Here is a 23,803-nt window from a genome sequence, read left to right on the forward strand (position 1 = left end):
ACTTCAGGTGGGATCATGTAAGAGTGTAGAGAGACAATCACCTCTTTGACCAGATAGGCAGGTTTCTTTTTACATAGCTCAGAATAAGATTGGCTTTCTGGGCTGACCTCTATTGCACGTTGCCAGCTCATGTCCAATCTTTCATCCACCAGTTCCCCCAAGCCCTTCTTGGCAGGGCTGCTCTTCATCACTTCATCCCCCAGCCTGGATTGATACTGGGAGTTGCCCAAACCCATGTGCAGAACCGTGCACTTGGCCTTGTTGAACCTCCTGTTGTTTGCATGGGCTCATTCCTCGAGCTTGTCCAGATCCCTCTGGATGGCATCCCATCCCTCAGACGTGTCAACTGCACCACTCATCTTGATGTTACTTGTAAATCTACTGAGGGTGCTCTCAATCTCACAAAGAGAACAATCAATAAGTAATAATAGAATTATAGATAATTAGAAGAAGAACACAGGAAGACTGGAGCTGAATGAAGCATCTGTTCTCTGCTCCCTCTCCCGGCTTTTTATGCCCATTTAGGGAAACACAGGAAATTATAAGACAATTTCAGCCTTTGTGATAGTTTAAGATCAACAGAGCCACACCACAGCTTTAAAGGAAGGATTGCTTTCAATCTTTGTTGTGCGCACAGATTCATTACAGATATAGCAACACATTTCTGTGAGGAAGATAATGAAGATAAATGAAATCTGGAAATGAAATCTCACTATTTAATGAGACAAAACTTATCATTTAGAATTTTGTCACACAGTGGCACAGTCTAATCCATCTGTGTAGGAAACAGCTGTTAGAAACAAGATGAGTTTTGTAATTTAGATCTTTTTCTTGTTTTTCCTTTTTTATTGTTTTGCTGCTGTAAGAACTACTGTGCTAAACCATCTGTGTGTGTAGGTGTGTCAAGGATGCAGAATTAAAATATTTTATCTGTGACAGGAATTCATGCTGGCACATGGCTATGTAGTTCTCTATTACTATATAGAATATTAGTATTTCCATTGTTCATTGAATTAGTTGAAAATGATATGACTGACTTTAACATTTGAAACAGTTCACATGGCAGTTTTTCTAAAAATTAAAGAAAGAAAACAATTTAGTCATTGCGTGGTTTTTTTATACTACAGCCCCAGTGAACAGTTTGAAGAAGCCGAACAACTTTTTGGAAGTAAGATCCAGAAATGTATTCAGTATTCCCGCTACCTTTTTGAAATTATAAGCAGTGTTTATTCATGTGGATGTACTTTTGATATCAGTGGGTTTATTTGTTAGTAAGCAGTACATAGAGGGAGAGAAGGATATAGTGTCAGACTCATTGCCTATGTGTGCAAAACTTTAAAAAACCGTACTTGGACTTGCAGTTCAATATAATGAGATAATAGTCTGATAGTATATACCAATCTGCATTACAAATGTATTCCCTTTGTATTCATAAAATATCTCAAGCAAAACTCATGGTGCTGTCACATTTGCATATGAATGCCCAGGATATTATTTTAGCTTGCATTTATTCCGATGTGTTAAATAACATATAATTATTTCTGTAGGGCATCTGGATGAGTGTTTTAGTTTGAATCAGGAGTGCATTTTTAAAGAAAATCTCTTGATCACCTCCACTTACTGTTATTTTCTTCCTGTGACAGCAGTTGCAGAGCACAAGAACTGGATCCCTCTGAGATGAAAATAACCTAAAAGAAAACAGTCTAGTAGTCTAAAATTCCTCATGTAGACATTCTAGTAGGTAAATGGGCATTTCGTCCACACAGCCAGCCTAGAACTTGTACATATAAAACATCTCTAAGATATGTGTAGGGTCATGCAGACATTGTATCCTCAGCTGTGATCATTTCACTTTACAGCTGTAATTCTGTAAGACCACACTACTTATGAATAACCTGTCTGCGCCTATGCTTTTCTCCAAGTACAATGAAAACAACAAATAGATATTGTTTATCTTCCTTTTCCTATGACTTGTTAATGACTGACATCATGAGGCACTTGGATTCCTGTAGTCTCATGATCCAGCCTGAATTTTCTGAATTCTCTGGTATGATTGCCTGATACTGCCAAAACTGATGAAGTGCATCTTCCCTGATAACATATTTCCGTCAGACTTCAGTCTGAATCATCTCACCAGGCTTGTCTGCAAGTGTACAAACTAACCACAAGATGGGATTTTTGGTGGGATCAGGTCTCTGAAAGGTAGCCAATGCTAGATCCTGGAGAAGTGAAGAGAAAGAAACTTGCAGAGGGACATAAAAGGTGGAATTGGCAGCTCTGCATTTCTAACAGATTACATATAATGCTGAAACCGATACATTGCCTTCTGGTAACTGCTGTTAATAAAAACATAGATGCTCCTGTGGCTTTCCAGATGAGTTTGTCAGTTCTCACAGTGACATTTTTCTGCCCAAGTGCACAGAGCTTCAGCAGTTGCTTATCATCTCAGAAGGACTTCTGCTGGGAACTGTGCTTGGCTATGAATGAGCATTCAGAAATTGTCCCGTTAAAACAAAACATTGGCAGTGAATTGATGTTCCATGGTCCAGATACATATGCATTACACCACCAAAGAGAATTTAAATTGTTATTTACTGCAAATAATAGGTAAGTTTTGTAATCTTGTCAGGTTTCATTTTATAGTCTACACAAGTCAATAGGGTATCTGGTTTGGAAAATGTATTCTCTGTGATCCTTTCATGTATCTAGCAGAACTGATTATGCATGCAGTCATTACTCTTGTGTAGTTTGTGGAGTTTATTTAAAAGTAATATTCTCTTCCATACCAGTAGCGTTCCTTGTTAGAGAGAAATTAGTCAGTTCTTTTCTCATCTTTTCTGTTTTTATTATCAGCTATAGTTAATATTTAAGGGAACTTCAGAATAACACTGCAGAAGACACACCAAAATTAGGAAAAAAATGCGAAAGGTGAAAAGAACCTTTTCCTGAATCCAGGAATCCAGGAATTTTCCTGAATCCAGAGTTTACAGTATTTATTTCTGACTTCACTATTTCAGTGCTCTAACAGAGAGAGAACCTCCTCCCATTTCTCAGAAAATTAATCCTTTTTACTGGGATTGTACAGGAATGGCCCTAAATTATTGAACAGATGCGTATAGACTGGAAGGCAATTCCTTAGCTGCTAAACATAGTTCAGGAAAAATGCACAAGCCTATTTAGATAGGTCTTATTTGATGTGACCATCAAGTGAAGGTGACATTGCCTGAGCCAGCTGCCATAAATAAAAGTTCCAGTTCTGAGAGATGTTTTCAGTGCAGAACATATAACTCTCTGTGAGTCATGAAGAGCAACCAGGGTGTATGTGTCCTGAGATAATAGAGCTGTCAGTCAGATGGAGGCAGAAGTCACTGCAATAAATATTTCCCTTCCTCTCCCAGTCATAGCTAATGTGAGGTATACTTCATATGCATTGTGGATCTTTTATAGGGGGGGACATGTGGTCTTCTTTTTCACCTTTGCAGAGGAGACATGGAAATTACCATAGTCCAACAGACAAAATGATTGGTTAGCAAATAAGTGTAATTGCAACAGATAATACATACTATATTCATGGCATTTATACCATCTACATATATCACAAACTTGTTGAATTGTTTATGTTGGAAGGGACTTCTGGAGATCACCTAATCCAACCCCTGTCCTCAAGCAGCATTAGCCAGAGCAGGTTGTCCAGGATCATGTCCAGTCATGTTTAGAATATTTGCCCACATGGAGACTCCACAACCTCTCTCCAGTGTTTGTCCACTCTCACGGTGACAAAGTGTGTTCAGATAGAGTTTCCTGTATTTTAAGTGGAGGTTTTATTCAGCACCTTCCTGGGGTGAGGATGACCAGCTCGTAGTTCCCCAGGTACTTCCTCCTGCTCTTATGTTTGTGTACATATACGATAAAGGAATATATGTTTGTTTTAGAATGAAGGACATAACTATGGTTATAATAAACATAGTGATTTGCTATCGTGAATAAGAGACAGTTGGTTAATCATGTATTATGCCATGAATTCATTTATTAACCCTCCATAACTCTCGAATGATTTGTAAATGTTTTTAACTTAATATGTGTCCATATATGCTAAAAGTAATTAAAATGTGATATTCCACAGCAGCTAGAGGGGAATGAAAGGTTAGAGAACTGTGCCAAAAGATCTAACCCATTCTGCTATTTACAGTGCTGGATTTAAGAATAGGATTCATAAACAGTATTGCATGCATACATTTATGAGCAAATAGCAATATGAATTTGAAAGGTATTAGCAAAGCATAGAAATGACATTTATGTGCACTTATGCAACGTAAGTGCACTGAAGACCCACACATGACTTTTTATGAGAGCTTAAATGAGATGTATATAAATTGGCCGTAAAGGAATACACTTCACCCCATGTATATCAAACACAGACGTGAACAAATATAACCATCTGTTGTAGACACTTTAGAACATCCATCATCATATCCTCTAGGACCTGTTGGTCTAACAACTTTTTTCAAAACACATGCCATAACTTTACTAATGTGAAAAAGATAATTCCCTACACTCACTCTATTCTGAAGTGCATAAACAACTGCATTTTTAAAAAATATAATTATTCTGCGGTACGTGACGGGAAATATGTTAATTTACTGATCAGGGTTCAGACTTTCTTTGAAAATAATTGGACTTCTTGCCATGAACCCAGCTATGCTATTTTAACAAATAATCCAGTTAGAGGTTACAGTTTAATGCTGGATAATTTCAGTTTACTTGCGAAGCTGAGATTTTTGGAGCATTGCTTGTAATAAAAACTGATTCACAACTTGATTCACTTTTTAATAAGATTTTTTTCTTCGGAACTACAGTCAAAATGATTTGTCAAATGCTTATTATATAAATAGCCAATTATTTTAATAAGGTCCATTGGAAACTATAAGAATTGTTGCCCTGAAGACATGCTTCTACAGTGTAAAATTATGTGGTAAGTTACTTAATGGGATGAAAGTTTGCATGCCAGTATACGTTAAAAATAACTGAAAATGAGAGATCTACTACAATTTATATAAAAACTTTTCAAGTAATGATTCTTTTCAAACTAATAAGAAAGGTCCTCGAATGTTATTCCAAATTTCTATTAGATTACCTCAGATGAAAAGCCATTAAATATGCATTTAAACAGGTAAATAGAAAATCAGCAAATACTGAGACAGTCCAGTGTTGGAAGTGTGGCTCCATGGAGAAAACTGTAATACCTTTTCAGTGACTATAACTAAAAGCTAAAAATTCTGCAAGACAGTCAGTAAGCACCTATATGAATTCAGATTTCATTGTATCATCAGAACTATAGTGAGTTTTCTCATGTATTTTGTGGGAGTTTTTGAAATTCAGGTTAAAAGTATTCCTCAAAATACACAAAAAAATATGAAAATCAAGCCACAAATATTGTTGTGAAAGCAACAATATGTGTAGTTACTGCAGTGAAGATTCCTGTAGAGTCCTCCTTTGTTTAGAATCTGTTCAATGTCCTTTGAAGTCAGAAGACACCTTTATACTCTCTCTAGACGCTCCCATTAGACTTTCATGAAATTCATTCTGTGATCTTGCTATTCTTTTACATAGTTTTCAATATTTTCTAAGAAAAACAATGGAAAACAACTTTTGGAGCATAAAAACACTGAAATAATTAATATTTGTTCTCTTGCTAGAAAACCTGGACATTATAAAATGTGCACAGCACAAAAAAAAATGTTAAAAGTGTGTATATTGAAGTAATGTATAAACTCCGCAGTGTTCATAGAGTTTGTCCATGTAGGTTCCTAGCAACTCTTTCTTTTTTTTTTTTTTTCCTTCTGGTTTTGATTCAAAATGCTAAAAGAAGAATAGTATTCTGCAAAATATTTTATTGGGTCTTTTTCTTGATATTTTTGCTATTATAATTTTTATAATTGGTTCTACAGTTAAATCTTAACATTCTGAAAAACAGTTAGTGGTATAGAGAAATTTATTTGCAAATTACTTGAAAACTTTGAACTGAATTTTTGTTAAAGTGAGGGTTGCAGAGAGGAAATACCATTACAGAACATGAAGAAAGCTAGGAATATGCTGTAGATAATACATGTGGTTTTAAATGTTATTTTATAGATAAATGCAGCAACGGATTCCCTGATACTATAACAGCTTTACCTTGAACAGAGGTGTAAGTTACAGGTAGAAAACATGACAAATGAACTACTGGGAAATAAATTAGTCATTAACAAAATGCTGTTTTGTCAAAATTAGAGGCTTTACTTGCCATATCAAATGTAAGAAAACATCATTAAAAAAACTTCAAAATAATCTCTCATTTCAAGTATCTCAGACCTTGCATTTCTTTACAAATCAATGTGAACTCAGAAGCATGTTGTTTATTGAAATTTTTCCTGAAACAAGTTGGCCTAAATTTACTAGAGAAATAGCTACAAGGGGAAATAACTCTTGATTTTTTCCAAACTAAGGGAAAAGGGTTTTGGTTTTTTCTTTTTTTTTTTTTTTTTTTTTTCCTGAAAGGGCTTATTGTAGTGGAACAATTTAAAAAAAAAAAAAAAAAAAAAAAAAGAAGTCATAATTTAGTCTAAAGAAACTCAAGATGACATAAAATTGCTTTGAAAGGCAAGCAAGTTATAGCCTGTTATATTAGGAAGGATGCTTAAGAGTCACTTTCTGACAGAACCCTTGATAGTAACAACTGAAGTCTTCCCAAAATTGTTTTGTTACGTGTTTAGATGTTAAGGTAATTGCTGGTTATGAGGGTATCTCTAGCTTTGACTGATAGTCTAGCCAAAAATTCTAATTTATTTGTATTTCACTGGCTTGCTTATTTGGAATGCCTCTTTTGGCTTCATAACACTACTTCTATGACTCTCTTACTCTCTTCTTAACAGAATAAACTATCTGACATCTTTGTACTGAGTGGTTCAGGAAAAGGTCTAATACGCAGCTCTTTGTTGGATTATTCTGGAAGATATTTACCACATCATGTTGTACCAAATATCTGCAGGAGAAGGAAAACTTTAAATAGAACAGTGAGAGTACATAACATGATGTTTACCTTCTAAAGAGTGTGGAGCAAGAGGGTTGTACTTTTTTGTCTCAAGTGTAAAGCTGTTTTCTACTCTTTTTGAAGATCAGATAATCAGGATATCTGAAAAGTGAATCTCTTCAGTATGACATTATAGTTGCAGTTTCCTGCAGGTTACTTGGCACACCATTTTTAGAGCCTTCTGTGCTCAGGAAACAAGCTTTGGAAAAGCAACCCAACCACTGAATTTTAACAGATGTCTGTCCTTTGTCAAACACACATTGAATATATCCAGATCAGATTTATATTAAGTTCCCAAATTTCATAGGAATGTGCTCCAGTTCTTCTTAAATATTTCACACCAGGGTTGTACCAGTAATGTATTAGTGCTCGTTTTTGTATAATCCTGGTTAAATCAAGGAACAGTTACAGCTGAAGATATAGCTTATTTTTTTGTTTTTACTAAATATAGCAAAAAACTTCAGAAACAGGTTAAAAACTTTATTAAACCTATAATTAACAATAATAAAATTAATAATTATAATGATAATTATGTATCACTTTTGTATATTTTAACCAAAAACTGAAGATGATCTACCTGTGCTTGCAAATATTTGGTGATCCTTTTTTATTCTGCTTCAATACAAATTTTTAATTTTGCTTAGCTTTTTAGAACAAAAATGTTGTCTTGATCTAGGAGAGGTTGTCTTCATTTAGGAGACCTTTTACAATTTAGATTTGTTTTATTAAACCACAGGAGTATGAGAAATAACATTTTCATTACTTTGGAAGGCGGGGAAGGGTAAATATTTTAACAAAAGTCTCCTACTCTTACAGAAGATGTGTCCTTCTATAGATGAATTGCTATAACCCTTGAAATTTTGTTATTTAACTGAGTAGCTCACTGTTAGGATAGCCATATGATAATCTATTGATACTCTTCAGTCAGATTCTTTATGAAATAAAACTTTTCAGTGGGGCTTTACCATTGAATGTCTCATAAAAAATATGGTGCTCGAGCTAATTGGTACAAATCTGTAATAACAAACAAGAGTATATAATCTAACTGTAATGGCATTTGTTAGGAAAGTAATAATAAAAATTTGAACATCTCAAAGTTCATGTTTAAATAATAATAGATATTACAAAGTTCTGCAAGCCATATCATACACTTTGTGTAGCCCGAATGATATACTGCTTATTTGTGTGTTTCAATCAGGATCACTAAAAATAAAGAAAAAAATACAGAGGAGACTTAAAAAAATATACAAGAACCACCAAACAACTACAAGAAAAGCCTAGAGTAAGCTTCAGCTAAAAGACAGTTATTCCATACTACATGTTTTTCTACTTCATGCCTTATCAGTTTCCAAATGTAAATGTATTTGATCACATTGTTAGTTATCAATAACTTTTATTTTTAAATAGAACTGGGTAGGTTAGTTTCTAATTTTTTTTTGTTTCCTTTAAAAAAAAAAAAAAATGGGAGGTGGGTTGGGAGGGGGTCCTGTTTCTCAAATTGTCTACTTGATCTTTATCCAGTGTGTGGTTTGGTTTTCATAGAAGATAGTTATGATACAGAGGTCATAACCAGTTAATCTTCTGTTCCTATCTGGTTTTTACACACTACATTAACTTTATTATGGAAAAAAATATTTGTAATATTAGTAAGGCATAAATGGACTTTGTCTAATCAATGCTTCTAACAAAGGCCAAGCTGACTTCCAGTATGGACACTTGAACCTAGATGTTGTGGCTGTGATGGACAAACCATTTTGTCAAGACAGAAGACTGATTAACAACATGACTTAGACTTGAGATGAGCAGACCAAGTGTGATCAGGAAGCCAAAATAAGTATGAAATCAAAGGATAAGGAAAAAATGTGCCTGTCAGCAGGAGGAAACTTCAGGAAGTCTGTACTGCAATAGGTAGTCCTGGATCTGAAACAAGGGTTCAGGTGGCAGGAACAAGGAATTTGGGCTGTGTAAAGAACAAGCAGGCAGGGGACCGGAACAAGGTACTGGTGAGCATTTGCAGCCAAAATGCAAGCTGAGGTGGCAAAAAACAACTGATGGAGCTTATCAGTCCCTTCATCACAAAAAGTCAAGTTTACAGCAAGTAGCTTGCTGAAGAACTCAATTTACTGAAAGCAATAGTTAAATTTTTGGTTATAACATTTACATCACTTTTATACTCATTTCATGTAGGGTAATTTTTCAGAAAAACACAGGTAGAGTCCAAAATGGGGATTATGTATTTTTAATTATATTATGTTTGCAAGTACAGTATTGGTTTTTATTCATGTTTTATTAAATACATAGAGGATAAAAAAATATATATATAATCCAGCAAATAAAGAAAAAAACCACAGAACCCTACCTCATGACGATTCTCCAAATCACCATGTAATATAGTGAAGTTTTTTCTTCCTCACCCAGTTTCTGACAACGTGCTTCTGTTCCAGAGTCCATAATGACTGTGCCTCCAACAGAAGCGTACCTAATAGCTTTGTAGTTATGGTTTATATTAGAAGGTATGAAATGTAAATTTAGTCAGGATAAAAAGAAGTCTTAGCATAGTGTTTACTTCCTAATCAAGTGTCTTAGGCCTTCAAGCAGTTATTCAAGGAACATTCTGTTTTCAGAAAATGGTCAGTGTTTGCTTGTTCCTGTAACACAATTGATTTCAGAATCCACCTCCAGTAGAGAAATCTTGGGGGAATGGCAATGAGGCAGCAGGTGTTGGTTTATTTGGGTTTGGATTTTTTGGTAGGTTTTATTTTATTTTTTCTGAGTTCTCCATTAGTGCACAGCTATCTGTGTTTTAGTTACTAAAATGCATAAGATTGCTATCTGAACTACACTTCTAATTAAATATTCTATATCTGTGTATTCAAATGAAATAATGCATACTAAATTCAATAATTCTGTGAAACTTACGCTTCTTTCTTCAACACAGTTCAGTTCATTATTTTTCCACCTAAAGGATAGATGGTGGATAGATGATGGCAGAGTGGTGGATGTGGTCTATCTTGACTTCAGTAAAGCATTTAACACAGTGTCCCACAGCATCCTCACAGCTAAACTGAGGAAGTGTGGACTGGATGACCGGGTAGTGAGGTGGAGTGCAAACTGGATGAAGGAAAGAAGCCTGAAAGTCATGGTCAATGGGGCACAGTCAAGTTGGAGGCCTGTATCTAGTGGAGTGCCTCAAGAATCGGTACTGGCCCCAATACCATTCAATATATTCATCAGTTACTTGGATGAGGTAATAGAGTGCACTATCAGCAGCTTTGCTGATGACACCAAGCTGGGAGGAATGGCTGACCCGCCAGAAGGCTGTGCTGCCATCCAGAGACCTGGACAGGCTGGAGAGTTGAGCAGAGAAAAATTTAATGAAACAGAACAAGGGCAAGTGCAGAGTCTGGCATCTGGGCAGGAACAACCCCAGGTTCCAGTATAAGTTGGGGAATGACCTGTTGGAGAGCAGTGTAGGGGAAAGGGACCTGGGAGTCCTGAGGGACAGCAGCAGGATGGCCATGAGCCAGCTCTGTACCCTTGTGGCCAGCAAGGCCAGTGGTACCTGGGATGGATTAGAAGGGGGTGGTTAGTAGGTTGAGAGAGGTTCTCCTGCCCCTCTACTCTGCCCTGGTGAGACAACATCTGGAATATTGTGTCCAGAGTTCTGGGCCACTCAGTTCCAGAAGGACAGGGAACTGCTGGAGAGAGTCCAGCGCAGAGTCACAAAGATTATTAAAGGAGTAGAGCATCTCCTGTGTGAGGAAAGGCTGAGGGAGCTGGGGCTCTTTAGCTTGGAGGAGACTAAAGGGGTGACCTCATTAATGTTTATAAATATGGAAGATGGAGCCAGGCTCTTCTCAGTGACAACCAATGATAGGAGAAGGGGCAATGACTACAGACTGGAACACAAAATGTTCCACTTAAATTTGAGAAGAAACTTTTTCTCAGTGAGGGTAACAGAGCCTGGATCAGGCTGCCCAGGGAGGTTGTGGAGTCTCCTACTCTGGAGACATTCAAAACCTGCCTGGACACCTTCCTGTGTAACCTCATCTGGGTGTTCCTGCTCTGGCAGGGAGATTAGACTAGATAATCTTTCGAGGTCCCTTCCAATCCCTGACATTCTTTGATTTTATAAATGTTTGTTCTGGTATCAAACATTATGCTACAGTGAGCTAGTCTTCCCTCATTCATCAAATATGACATATTTGTTTGAACTGATAGGACTAAAGGTTCTCAAAGTATTGGAAAAAAAATCACTGTAGGATCCAAGGATCAAAGATAATAATAAAACCTTCCATCTTTCTGTACTGATAGTTGCTAATTTCTCCACAGGGACAGAATATGAGGATAGCTTTAAAATTATCTGATACTTAAGGTTCAGTCTATTTTCTACATCATCACATAGACAACATGAAATACACTGGAAATTTGTGCATTTTTTCCTACATATTTCACTATGAATGGCAAATTAGAAAAAAAAAATATCTTGAGGAGATATTATCTTTACACAGAAAAGCTTTTAAGAGAATAAATTGCTGCCTTTATTTCACCAAGTAAGAGATAGTTCATATGTTCACTCAATATTTTTTAGTTCACAGTGACCTTGATATTTTTTCCCACAAATGTGTTAGCCTGTATTACAATGACAAATAACCTGATGAAAACGTAAGGTTAATGGGCTTTGCTTAAAATGGCAAATAGGGACCTGAAGAATCTTGTTAAATTTTATATGTACATATAAATAATTTCATTTAGAATTAAGCAGGTCTGTTCTTTGGTAATTTCCCTTGGCAAGTTTTAATTCTCACACACTAAGCTATTACTCTTCTTCTTCTTTAACAAACAGAAATTCAGCTGTGAGTTTTTATTAGTCCATTACATTATATCTTTATAGGCAACATATAGTAAGACAAAAAGGATTAAAAAGAAGCTCGGAGATAATAACTGTCATCAGTTTCAGTATAAAAATCTGAATTTTTTCTACTTCAAAGAACTGAAACTAGACTCCACATTCCTTGTATTTCTGTTTACACCAATGTGAAAATTATCACAGATTCACAGTCAAGTTGAGGGTAAAACAGACCTCTGTAGGTCATCTGGTCCACTCCTTTCTGCTCAAGCAGGGCCATGTAGAGCAGGTTGCCCACGGCTACATCAAAATGGTGTTTTAGTATCTCCAAGGATGAAGGCTCCACAAACACCTTGGGAAACCTATGCCACTGCCTAGTCACCCTCACAGTAAAAAAGTCCTTTCCAATGTTGAGACAGAAAGTCTTGTGTTTTGGTTTCTGTCCGTTGCCTCTTGTCCTGACCACAACTGAAAAGAGCTTGACTCTATCTTCTTTGAACCATCCCTTCAGGTATTTATATTTGTTGCTGAGTTTCCTCCTGATTCTCCTCTTCTCAAAGACAAATGTACCAGCTCTCTCAAACTTTCCTCACGGGCAAGGTGGTCCAGTCCCTTAATTATTTTAATGGCCCCTTGTTGAACTCTCCCCAGTATGTCCATGTCCCTTTTATACTGGAGAGCCCAGAAATGGATGCAAAAGTCTAGGTGTGGCCTCACAAGTGCTGAGTACTGGGGAAGAATCACCTCCGTCAACCTGCTGGAAGTGCTCTGCCTAGTGCAGTGCAGGAAGCTGTTGGCCTTCTTTGCCTTGAGAGTGCATTGGTGCCTCATGGACAACTTGTTGTCCAACAGGATCCCCTGGTCCTTTTCAACCAGCCTGCTCCCCAGCTGGTCAGTTTAACAACATGTACTGGTGCCATTCCTCAAGGTCAGAGGCAAAACTTTTCACTTTCCCTTCTTGATCTTCATGAGGTCACTGTTCAGCCCGTTACTACAGCCTGTATATGTAAAACATCAAATTAAAAGTAGAAAAATTAGATGCTCAACTACCAGAAATCAAGCAGCTTTGTTGACAGAGCTGAATTCTACTTCTTCTGCACAGGCCTTATTGCGTTGAGTTTAGACACCTGTGTAGCACCTTGGGTTTGTATAGTGCAGTGCAAAGTGGGTTTGCATTTTGGGGACAAAAGCAGATTCAATGAAACAGGAGTATTACTTCAATTCAGAGGGTGTTTTGTGCACCAAATAATGCAACTAGTTCACATCAGTGAAGTGTCTTGTTGTTTGAACTTATTTCTCTGCTATGCACATGTGCGCTTTATCGGCAACGGTATCCAAAGTTCACACACACTTAATCAACAGTGGGTGAAGTAAAATTATAGAACAAGCTAAAGACTGCTTTTCTGTTTGTGGTTTATAGTGTCTAACACAATAGGACTTCAAGTCTTAGTGAAAAAGAGCTTACCATCTTTTAAATATTTAACTGTATGCATCAATGCAGCCTTTTGAGACAATAATGTGTAAAATCCATATAGCATTTCTACTCCATACTTATGTAAATTCAGGAATGGAGATTTTTGATTATGAGATATCCTTATCCTTAATCTGCCTATTTGTGATGACTGAAAAATACTATATTGCATTTGAGAGAATAAATCTGATATTATACTTGAAGGTTACTACTCTGGAAAACACAGGGGAGTATTATTCTTGCAGCGTTTGACACAATGTGCTGGAAAAGGGAAACTCAAATGAAAATAACCACCTTTTCTGTCTTTCGAATTTAATAAAATTTGCAAGCTTCTAGATCAAGCGATTAGTTTCAATTTGCCCACTAATTAATGCACAGAAAGGAAATTTTTTAGAGAGTTGAACAAGCTTGTCAATTAGATGTTTAATGAATTAAGAAGAACTGAGAGACATTCTTACTTGGCATCTGTTGATAAAGAAGTAACTTTATTTCTTGAAATTGCAAGGATCACTAATGAATAGCATGTTAGAACTAATTGAATTTGTTTATTGAAGGCCAAACTGTAGTCTAGTTGGTGTATCCGAAACTGTAGCCCTGATGTCCTCTGGAAGGCAGAGTGAAAACCCCTGAGCAAAACTTAAAATCCTGTTTTATGACAGTACGTAGTAAAACTTTAGTAGGTATATGAAAGTAGCTAAAATTTATATGAGATTGCTTTGTTTTTTTTCCTACAGCACACCCTGTTTAATCACATCCTTTACTGAGCATGTTTGCTGCGCAAAAGAATGTATATCTTCTAATGTCAATTGTACAAGTATGTTGTGTTTTAGTGCTTTAAAATGTGCTTATTAGAGAATCACAGAATGATTAGGGTAGGAAGTGACCTCTGGAGATCATCTGGTCCAACCCACCTGCTAAAGCAGATATACCAAGAATAGATTGCACAGGAATGTGTCCAGGCAGGTTTGAATGTCTCCAGAGAAAGAGACTCCACAACCTATCTGGGAAGCCTGTTCCAGTGTTCTGTCACCCTCAAAGTAAAGAAGTTTCTCCTCATATTCAGATGGAACCTTCTGTGTTTCGGTTTGTGACTGTTGCCCCTCATCCTGTCGTCGGGCACCACTGAGTTTGGTCCATCCTCTTGACACCCACCCTGGAGATATTTATAAACATTAATGAGATCCCCTCTCAGCTTCTCTTCTCCAGGCTGAACAGACCCAGCTCTCTCAGTCTCCTAAGAAAGATGCTCCAGGCACCTAATCATCCTCATAGCTCTCCCATGGAATCCTCCAGTAATTCCTTGGCCTTCTTAAGCTGAAGAGCCCAGATCTGGATGTAGTACACCAGATGTGGCCTCACCAGGGCAGAGAAGAGGGGAGGACAAACTCCCCCAACCTGCTGGTCACACTCTTCTTAATGCACCCAGGATACTATTGGCCTTCTTGGCCACAAGGGCATACTGTTGACTCATGGTCAACCTGTTGCTGACAAGAACTCCCAAGTCCTTCTCTGAAGACCTGCTTTCCAGCAGGTTTGCCCCAACCTGTAGTGGTGCCTGGGGTTATTCCTCCCTGGGTATAGGACTCTACACTTGCACTTTTTATTGCTTTCACAACTATTACTTTTACAATTTCTCTTTGCTGATCCTGACATCACCTTGTGTACTTCCTGCAGATATTAATGAATGTGAAGCTGAACCCTGCAAGAATGGTGGAATCTGCACAGACCTTGTTGCCAACTATTCTTGTGAATGTCCAGGTGAATTTATGGGAAGAAACTGCCAGCAGAGTAAGTATTGCATGTCTTTACATCTAACTTTTAACAAAATAAATCAATATTTTCTTATACAGAAATGACTATAGATATATTTCTCTAGTCTACAAATAGATAATGCTTTAAATATCCATCTTATTCTTTTCAAAATGGAGGAAATTTAAGACAACAAATCTGTTATGCATTCACATAAAGCATCTGATGGTGGAAACGTTTGAAAAATGCAAAATTAGTATCCAAGAGTCAAACAAGAAGGAGTAAATAGCGTAAAACAGAAAAATACAAAACCTGATTTAGGCTAGGGATTCATCTCGCCTAGTATCTTGTCTTCACACTAGTTATTAGCATATATTAACAAGTGGAGGAGCAGGGCAAAAATATATGTTACTTTCCCTGACATGTCTCTAGGCTTTGAAAGTGGGAATACTGTTTTTCAGAGAAGTCATTGGTGGAGTCCCTCCAGAATCTGTCTTGGGAACGATATTGCATGATTTTACTGGTAACATTGACCGTGAATGCACTATAAAGGTCTGATTCCTAAAGCTGTAAGTACAGAAGAGGTCTTCACATATGAAAGGCTAGGTAATCTTAAAGACTAAAATATCAAAAATGGAATAAATGGGTATGGTACAAAACACAGTATACCTGAACAGTTAATAAATGTTAGAGGCTCATGGTAGAGAAGAAAGCCTGTGTGCTTAAGTAAGACAAAGAATGTTAATTTGATGGTGTTGTGGAAAAGCTAATATAGCCTCAAGGTATGTCAAGCCTGGTACCTTATGCAGAAAATTGAAAGTATTTGTGTATTAGCATTTGTAGTATTAGATACCGCATTCAAGATATCTGAAATGCTGGAGTCATCCACATTCAAGAAAGTGAATTTGTAGTTCAGGGAAGATCTGCTATGTGGAGCAGGGAAAAAAAAATATGTTGCAAACTGAATACTCTGTAAATGAAACCATAACAAAGTTGAAGAATATGATTCATCTTTCTGTGTTCTATTGTGGATACATGAAGGAGAAGGGAGGAAAAAAACAACATGGACCAATAACCACAAATGACAAGCTCGGAACTTTTTCAAGTAACCTCACTGAATTCCCAGATTTATATATGCAACAGGCAAAAGATTTGAGGTATCCAATGCAATGTGTATAGAATTCTAAAAAGAAATCAAAGTTTAAGATTTGTTTTGAGAAATTTTACAATCCTATATGGCTGCCTTAAAAAACTTGTGAAAAATGAACATCAATTAAAGTTTGCTGTACAAATTGCTGGTGAAGCACTTCATGTAGGTTATAAGATGCAATTAAATTACCATTTGCAATTCTACCAGGAATCTCATCCATGTCTTCAGAGTTAATCCTTTTTGGTTTTTTGGCTGCATCATGAACATTGCTCAGATTATAGAACACATAAGACAAATCTCCTGTTTTGCTAGAGATGGGGTAGTCGGAGCTATGACTTGAAGCTATCGTTGCATTTTCCAGATCATTATGTGTTATTTAATGTTTCTTTTATTTTTATAAATGTATATGTAACTACGTGTAAATATACTTTTTATGTGTAACGTACTTTGTCTGGGTAGGGACCTGCATATGTAAGTACCACCAATCTCTTGTGTGTGGGACAGTACCAGCGAGGAGTGTGAAACTGGATGTGTTTTGAGGATTTAAGAGAAAAGTAATAGTTTACTTAAATCAATAATTAGAAAAGGCTACGCAATGTAAATATTTTAATACTTCCATTATACCACTCTCTATATTCATGTCATTCAGCTAAGTGATTGAAGAGTTATGAATAATTAACAGATGATTAAGGATGGGAATAATGCTTGTAGTGACTGTAGTCACTGAACCACCCCTGTTCAGGAAAGTCAACGCATTCTTCTAGTACTATGGCACAGTTCACAAACTTCTAGCATTCATCTACTTTTGATCTATCTTCAGTACAGCTGGCATTAAAATGGTAACTTTTTATACCACCAATATAATTGTGTGCTATACCAGCTCCTATAGCTGTGCTTGTAAATATGCACTTTTTTATGAGAAGTTTAGTATGTTATCATACCTAATTATGTAATTACAAGTAGTAATTACGTATTCTAATTACACCATTAGAGACTAACACATATTTACAGTAATCACATAATTAAATACTGTTATACTAATTATGTAAATTACTGATTGCTGTCTCTGAATTAGCTCACAAAGCTCAAAGATTGCTAATCCACATCACAGAATAACCTAGATTGAGAATAAAAAGAGAAAAAATCTATCATGGAGTCTGCTGTTATTGCAAGCTTATTCTCCAGTATGCATTTTCTAGTAGTATATCTAGTTGCAATATCCCAAATATCAGTGCTCTGTACTGGTCATTTGTCGTGTTACTCATCCACTTGGCATAGTAAGTTTTCTTTTCTTTTTTTTTTTTTTTTTTTAAATTCTAGTATTTCATTCCACCAAAATTAATTTATCTTAGCTAATCTACTAAATAATTCCTTTCCATTTTACTTCATGTGTAGCACTGTCCAGATGTGAGAGAGCTGTTGTATTACAGACGGGTCCTGTAAGACTTGTGGGACACCCACCCCAAATCCTTCTGAATAGTCTCAAGGGTCTCTGCTACTGATTAGTGCAGCTGAAGCAAGAGGTGAAGGCTTGTCTGGAACTGAGTATTAAAATAGCACTAAAATGCCTTATGAGTTTGGAAACATGTTTTGACCACTTTGGCCATCTTCTGAGCCTCCTTCTGGCATGGATGATGTTTGGAGTTGCTTTCTAAGGGCTCAACTGTGAAATAAAGTTATCAGAAAACCTGGATGCGATCTTGTGGCCAGTTGATGTGCTTCACACACACCTCAACAATGCTTCTGCTCTTTTGGGGCCTTTTGTTTTATCTACATATTCTTCTCATTTTGAAGCACTGGCCTGACCTCTTTTGTTTGTTTATTTGTTTTGGTTTTGGTTTTGTTTTTTTTTTCTGTTCTGGAGAGAGTTACATTCAGTCTTCTTCTTTCTTATTAGCTCCTGATACCTTTAGCCATTCAGGCATAAATTATATTTAAACCAGCTGCTTCTCCTTGCTGGAAAGCACAGGATGAGGTGAAGTCAAAATAACGTGTAGTACAAGCAGACTGAGGGCTTCAAAACATTTAAATGTTCTGGAATAAGCTTAGCAACCTGTTAAGAGATTCTTCACTGAGCATATGGTATTTACAAAATTTGCCTGCAGATGTTTAGTAAACACAGAATGGAAAGAAAGCACCTTTTCCCATGCTCTGAAAGCAAAAGCTAAATTACATTAATTTCTTATTACTTTCCAGATTTCTTAAGGCCTCAACATTTACTTGATGCAGCTGCATTTCCTTTTGTTCTTGCACTCAACATATTTCTTGCTTCTGTGCTGAATTCAAGCTATCAGTTATGATTACCTCCTTTAAGTTTTCCTTAGTCTTGGAGTCTCTATAAATAAGTACTGCTCCCAAGATAGATTCTCCTGGGCTTGAGAGTTTTAGTTGCTGGATCACAAAAATTTTCTTGCAGGCAACAGGGAGCTACTTTCATCAGTGTCAGACTGTTTGCATTATTCAGGATAAATCCATATTGTTAAAACCTCCCATCAGTAATGTGGATTGTGAATTGCAATAATTTGTGAATTCCATAGGTAATTTTTGATCACTGTTTTTTTTTTTTTTTATCCTTCAGTCTAGCAGATGGTACCACACAGTGGACATGTTACAATTTCACCATTGTACATTTTGGAGCTGCATTTTGCTGATTGCCAAGAGTTGCTGCCATTAAAGCATATGGCAATTTTTCTCATCCTTTTTCTTTAAAGATAGAGATCAAATTAGTCACTGTAAATATTTTTTTACATTTACTATGGCCCCTTCACCTCCTTTTCTGCATATTTCACGTGCCCATATGTAGGAGGACTACATTCAGAGCAAGTGCACCAATATGGTTTGTGTAGCATGTCAGAAATACCGCTAAGCAGTGTACGTTCACATTATTTTCATTTGTTTCTTGTGCTTTATGTTTTAGTATGCTAATGTTTTTTGTGCTGTACGTGGTCATCTTCTGCCTTCCTCTCTGTGGAAATCAAAGTGGCTTTTTTTTATTTAAATAAAAATGCCCATTCTTTCAATGTCATTTTTATTTTAAAATTGCCTAAAAGTCTGACAGATCTAGACATAAAGAGAATTTCAAGATGTCTGCTTACACAAAACCTTGTACTCCCAGGCTGGATAGTGTCATCCTAAGCATTCTGAAACACTGTGATTTTAGAATTTCCTTTCTTTAAAAATTGTTCCCAGGAATACAGTACACCTGCAACTTGCATGATTTGTAGGACAGGAGAAATAACTAGTTTCACAGTATTTTTGGAAGAGACTATATTACATCTTTTGGTGTCTTCTGTATTTCACTTGTGTGTTTTCAAGGCAGTGTCCTCGGTTGTTGCACTTTTTTGGCTTCAGTTTCTTGTCTTTTGAAATCCTCCGCTTGATGCTCACAGCCTTCGATGAATCTTGGATATCTCTGTCTTCCCCAGCTCAGCAGGGTTCAGGCTTCTGAAAGACTCCATGCTTAGGTTCAGAAAAACACTGCACAAAACAAACATCACAGGACAACCGCACAAGTAGCGTTCAGGCAAAACAAAACAGATAAAAGCTAAATTTCAGGGTGAAGCATAACATCTGGCTAAAATTTATTTTCCAAGAAGTCTGTCTCTTCAAAATATGGATAGGAATCAGAACTTAACCATTTAATTAAATTAATAAACCTGGTAACAGGCTTTCTGGTAAATTCATCTTATGAAAATACCCTGTTAAAATTAAACCGTTAAGCATTGGACTGTTGTTGGATGGTAAATGTGATCCCACTAAAAGAACATCTAATTTCCAGGTTGCCTGCTAGTGAACTTAGTTTTCAGGGCATTAGATTTTTATAAGCAGCGCCAGTGGGCAATATGGTTTGGCTTAAAGCTTGTAGTGAGCGACTGTGAAACACTTTCCTTGACAGGAATCAACATGGACTTGAGTTCCCTAAATCACTGATTACAATTAAAATCTCTTTGAATGAGATTTAGGAGAATCTAACTTTCCCTACAGCTCAAAATAACAGTTTGACAAATTCTGTGACTAATTCAATATGAAGTTTGGTTTCAAGTATATCCTTGATTGTTTTGAATATCTGACAGTTTTATGATCACAAATACTGGTGTTATGTAAAATATAGCAAATTCCTGTAAAACAAAACTGGCCATATTAATTTTTCTTGTGTGTTCTTGGAATTGCTCTGTAGTTAAAAATGTAAATGATTTATGTTGATATCTACCAACCTTTCATTTTTATTTAGTTGATGCATGTTTTCCACTTTCATTAGGAAAAACAATGAACTATAGAAAGAAATGTAGTTTCTAGAACTACAGACTCCAGGATTTAAATTAAGTACAGTATAATCATCTGCAAAAAAGAAGATATGCGTTCATTGGTACAAAAATAATTTTCTTTTTTTATATGGGAGTTTCTGTTCCATTTGCATTCATTTTGCCAGTATGTACTGGAAATTCTGTTAAGGCACATGGTAAACTTGCAAGATTTCCAGACGACCTGTAGAGTATGACCTTAAATTGCATCAGGACAGGTTTTGTGTTGTTCTCTTTCCACTTTATGAAATAGTTAAGCTCTTGTAATTGCACTCAGTTTCCAGAAATAACCAAATAAAATTTCTGCTTTTGTCAGGGAATTGGAACAAAAATCTCCTACCCCTGTTTTTCGATGCATCATACTGTAAAGTAGCAATTCCTTGAAAACTGACACATACCAGCTATGTTATTGCATGAAGGAGCCTTGCTTTAGCACTTCTTTGCCCATATTGCTGTTTTTGTGTCTGCTCGTTCTGGGCTGCTATTTTACTTGTTTGCCTTGTCCTGGCAAAAACTCATAGGGCAATAAAAAAGGTAATTAATTAACCAGATCAGTTGTTTGATCCAGTGAACTTCACAGCCACACAAATGCTGGGCTGGTACAAAGGAATGGCAGGGGACAGAGCCTGGGCATAAAATCAAGACTTAACATCAGTTAAAAATTTTAATCAAGCCACAGTCTAATCAAGAAAGCAGAAACCATCCCTTAACTCATGTTCAAGGCAAAGATAGTATATTTTAATTTTTGTTATATTTTTTGTTTGTTTCTCTTCAAAGGTCATAAAATTTAAAAGCTAAATTTCTCGGCTCATATGCCAAGGATAGAACAAACAAAAATACAGTAAATATGTGCATTCCTGTTTGTCATTATTTACATGACAAGTTCAGGACTTGCATGGAAAAAATAAGGGTATTTTATAGTTTTGTGTATAAGTGCATATGTGTAGGTATACGTGTACACAAGTATTACCCTTAGAGAAAATAATTCACTTTTTTAATGTACTCAGGATAGTCAACTTATTGATATAGTGTCCTTGCTGGTTTAAGGAATAATGTGTGGTTAATCTCAAACAAAATGAAGAGTAGAAAAAGCTTTATACCTAAAAGAAAAATATCAATTTAATATGAAGTTACTGGTAATACTTGATTTGTGACCTCCCTGAATTACAGAAATATTTTAGAATAGAAACAGATTAGGAATGTATTTTGAATGTGCAAGAGGGAAAATTTCATTTTTTAAATGGGAATTTAAACAATGTCATTAACTGAATCTAGGTAGTTTGTCATGTTCTTTTCTGAACATGCTATAAAAATAAAAAAATATTTAAGGAGCTAAATAAAAGCTGAGAGCTAGGCTAAATGTGCCAATAGTAAGGGTGGTGCCTTATATACATTTTTACCTATTTCAGATTATCATTGGTGGAACACAATTTCTATATTTGCATTGGACAAAATCCATCTTGATTCTCTTGCTGAAATTAATTAAGGTTTGCTAAGGCTACAGTGTTCTGGGAATATTTTCTGGCTAGCATTTCTGTGTAGTGTATTGGTATGAAATTGCAAAGACACCGAAAATGTTATAGAAATGACAGAACACATTGTTAAAATTGAAATGTTCTCCTGGACATTTCGATGATCTAGTGAGGAACATTAATCAACTCTAACACTAGTAATATTGAGTCTTCAAACAAAAAAGCACACTCTTACCCTTCCGCTGCAGACCTTCTTTGTGCAGGCATCTTGTGTAAGGCACAAAGATGTGCAAAATTAGGCTCAGCATGTCAGAACTGTAGCTCTTCCTTTCAGCACAACAAGAAAATGAGACTGATCTCTCAGCATTTGATGTTGAAACAAACTCCTCAGCACTATGCCTTTGGGTACATTTTCATCTTGCTGCAGTTCTACTGTACAGCAATGTCACCCTTTGAAAATTCATTTCTCACTATTACTTTGATTAGGCAGTAGAGGATACAATCTTTACTCAGACACCTGACAGAAACTCATTGTGGAATATTCAGATAAGCCCTTAGGACCCAACAGGCATATTTTACGCATTTAATCAACTCCTTAATACATAAGTCACTTAGTGCAACAGTAACTTTTCAGTTGTGTCAATAACTACAATATGAACTCAACCCTATTTTAAGGCTTCTGCAACCTGGCCTTGTAACATCTCATTTTAGCTTGAACCACCTTGTTGTGGCAATTTTCTTGTCTTGTTTTCTTAAATTAACCTACTTATCTGCTTTTCTCAGGTGCTGTGTCATTCTTTACTCATGGTCCCCCTCAGTTACCCTCAGTAAGGAGGCAGGAAGGTTACAGTGGGGTCAGGGATTCCTTCTTCTGCCTGTCTTCTGCCTGTCTATTCTTCATACTGATGGAGCAATATGACCCTACCTTTTCAATAATATACACTCATAGGCATTCACAAAAACGTAGAGGAGAAAAAATACTTATCTTAAAAATAAAATCCACTATTCCTGTGTTGGAAGAACTTTTATGTGCATTTTTATGTATGGCAAAGCCTATGACAATGCATATTTCAGCATTTCTAAGCCTTAAAAGAAAAATTACAGCACATTGTTATTCTCAAAGTAACCTCTATAGCTCTTATGTTCCTAGTCTGGTCAATAATACACATTCTTTTTATGTCCTCACAGAAATGAAAAAATAATTTGTAGGTAAGGAATTGGTACTATAAAAGAAATAAAATCCAGTAGAAGAAAGCTGAAAACAAATCACTGGTTATTATGGCCAAAAAAAAAACCATTAAAATTATGGAAAAACACTGTCAATAAAAGCGCTAATGATTATAAATATATAAAAAGAACGATTTACAGTTGCAGTAGGCTCAACTAAGTTCCCAATAGCCAAGTCACAGGAACAATTTTTGTGTTTCAGGTACTACTCCAATTGGAAAATACTGTATTCCCAGGCTTCATATTTATAAGATATAGGCCATTAATTTCAAAATAGATTAATCATCGAGCATGGCTTGCCATCTGAGTCAGCCTGGTCTAGTCTGGGGCTACTGTTCGTGGGCACCGAAATGAGCAGTAAGAGGAAAATCATCTTTAGGGCCATGCAAACTCATAATGAAACTGCCATGAGGTTTGCGGCAGTTAACAAACGGAGCACAGAGTAGAATTACAGGTGCGTATGGCATAAACCTTGCAAAAGTTGGAGGTTTTAAAGTTGATTCACATTTTGGAGA

General features: G+C 36.3%; 1 protein-coding gene across 2 annotated transcripts in view; it reads left to right on the forward strand.

Moving 5' to 3' along the window:
- Nucleotides 1-23,803, forward strand: part of EDIL3 (EGF like repeats and discoidin domains 3) — a 252,572-nt gene that overhangs the window by 139,710 nt on the left and 89,059 nt on the right. For both annotated transcript variants that reach the window (XM_082074857.1, XM_082074856.1), the window contains one exon: nt 15,064-15,177. In XM_082074857.1, the coding sequence (XP_081930983.1) occupies nt 15,064-15,177 (114 nt within the window). The remainder of the gene's footprint in view (nt 1-15,063; nt 15,178-23,803) is intronic.

The sequence above is a fragment of the Streptopelia decaocto genome (assembly GCF_964273445.1).
Source record: "Streptopelia decaocto genome assembly, chromosome: Z".
NCBI lineage: Eukaryota > Metazoa > Chordata > Aves > Columbiformes > Columbidae > Streptopelia > Streptopelia decaocto.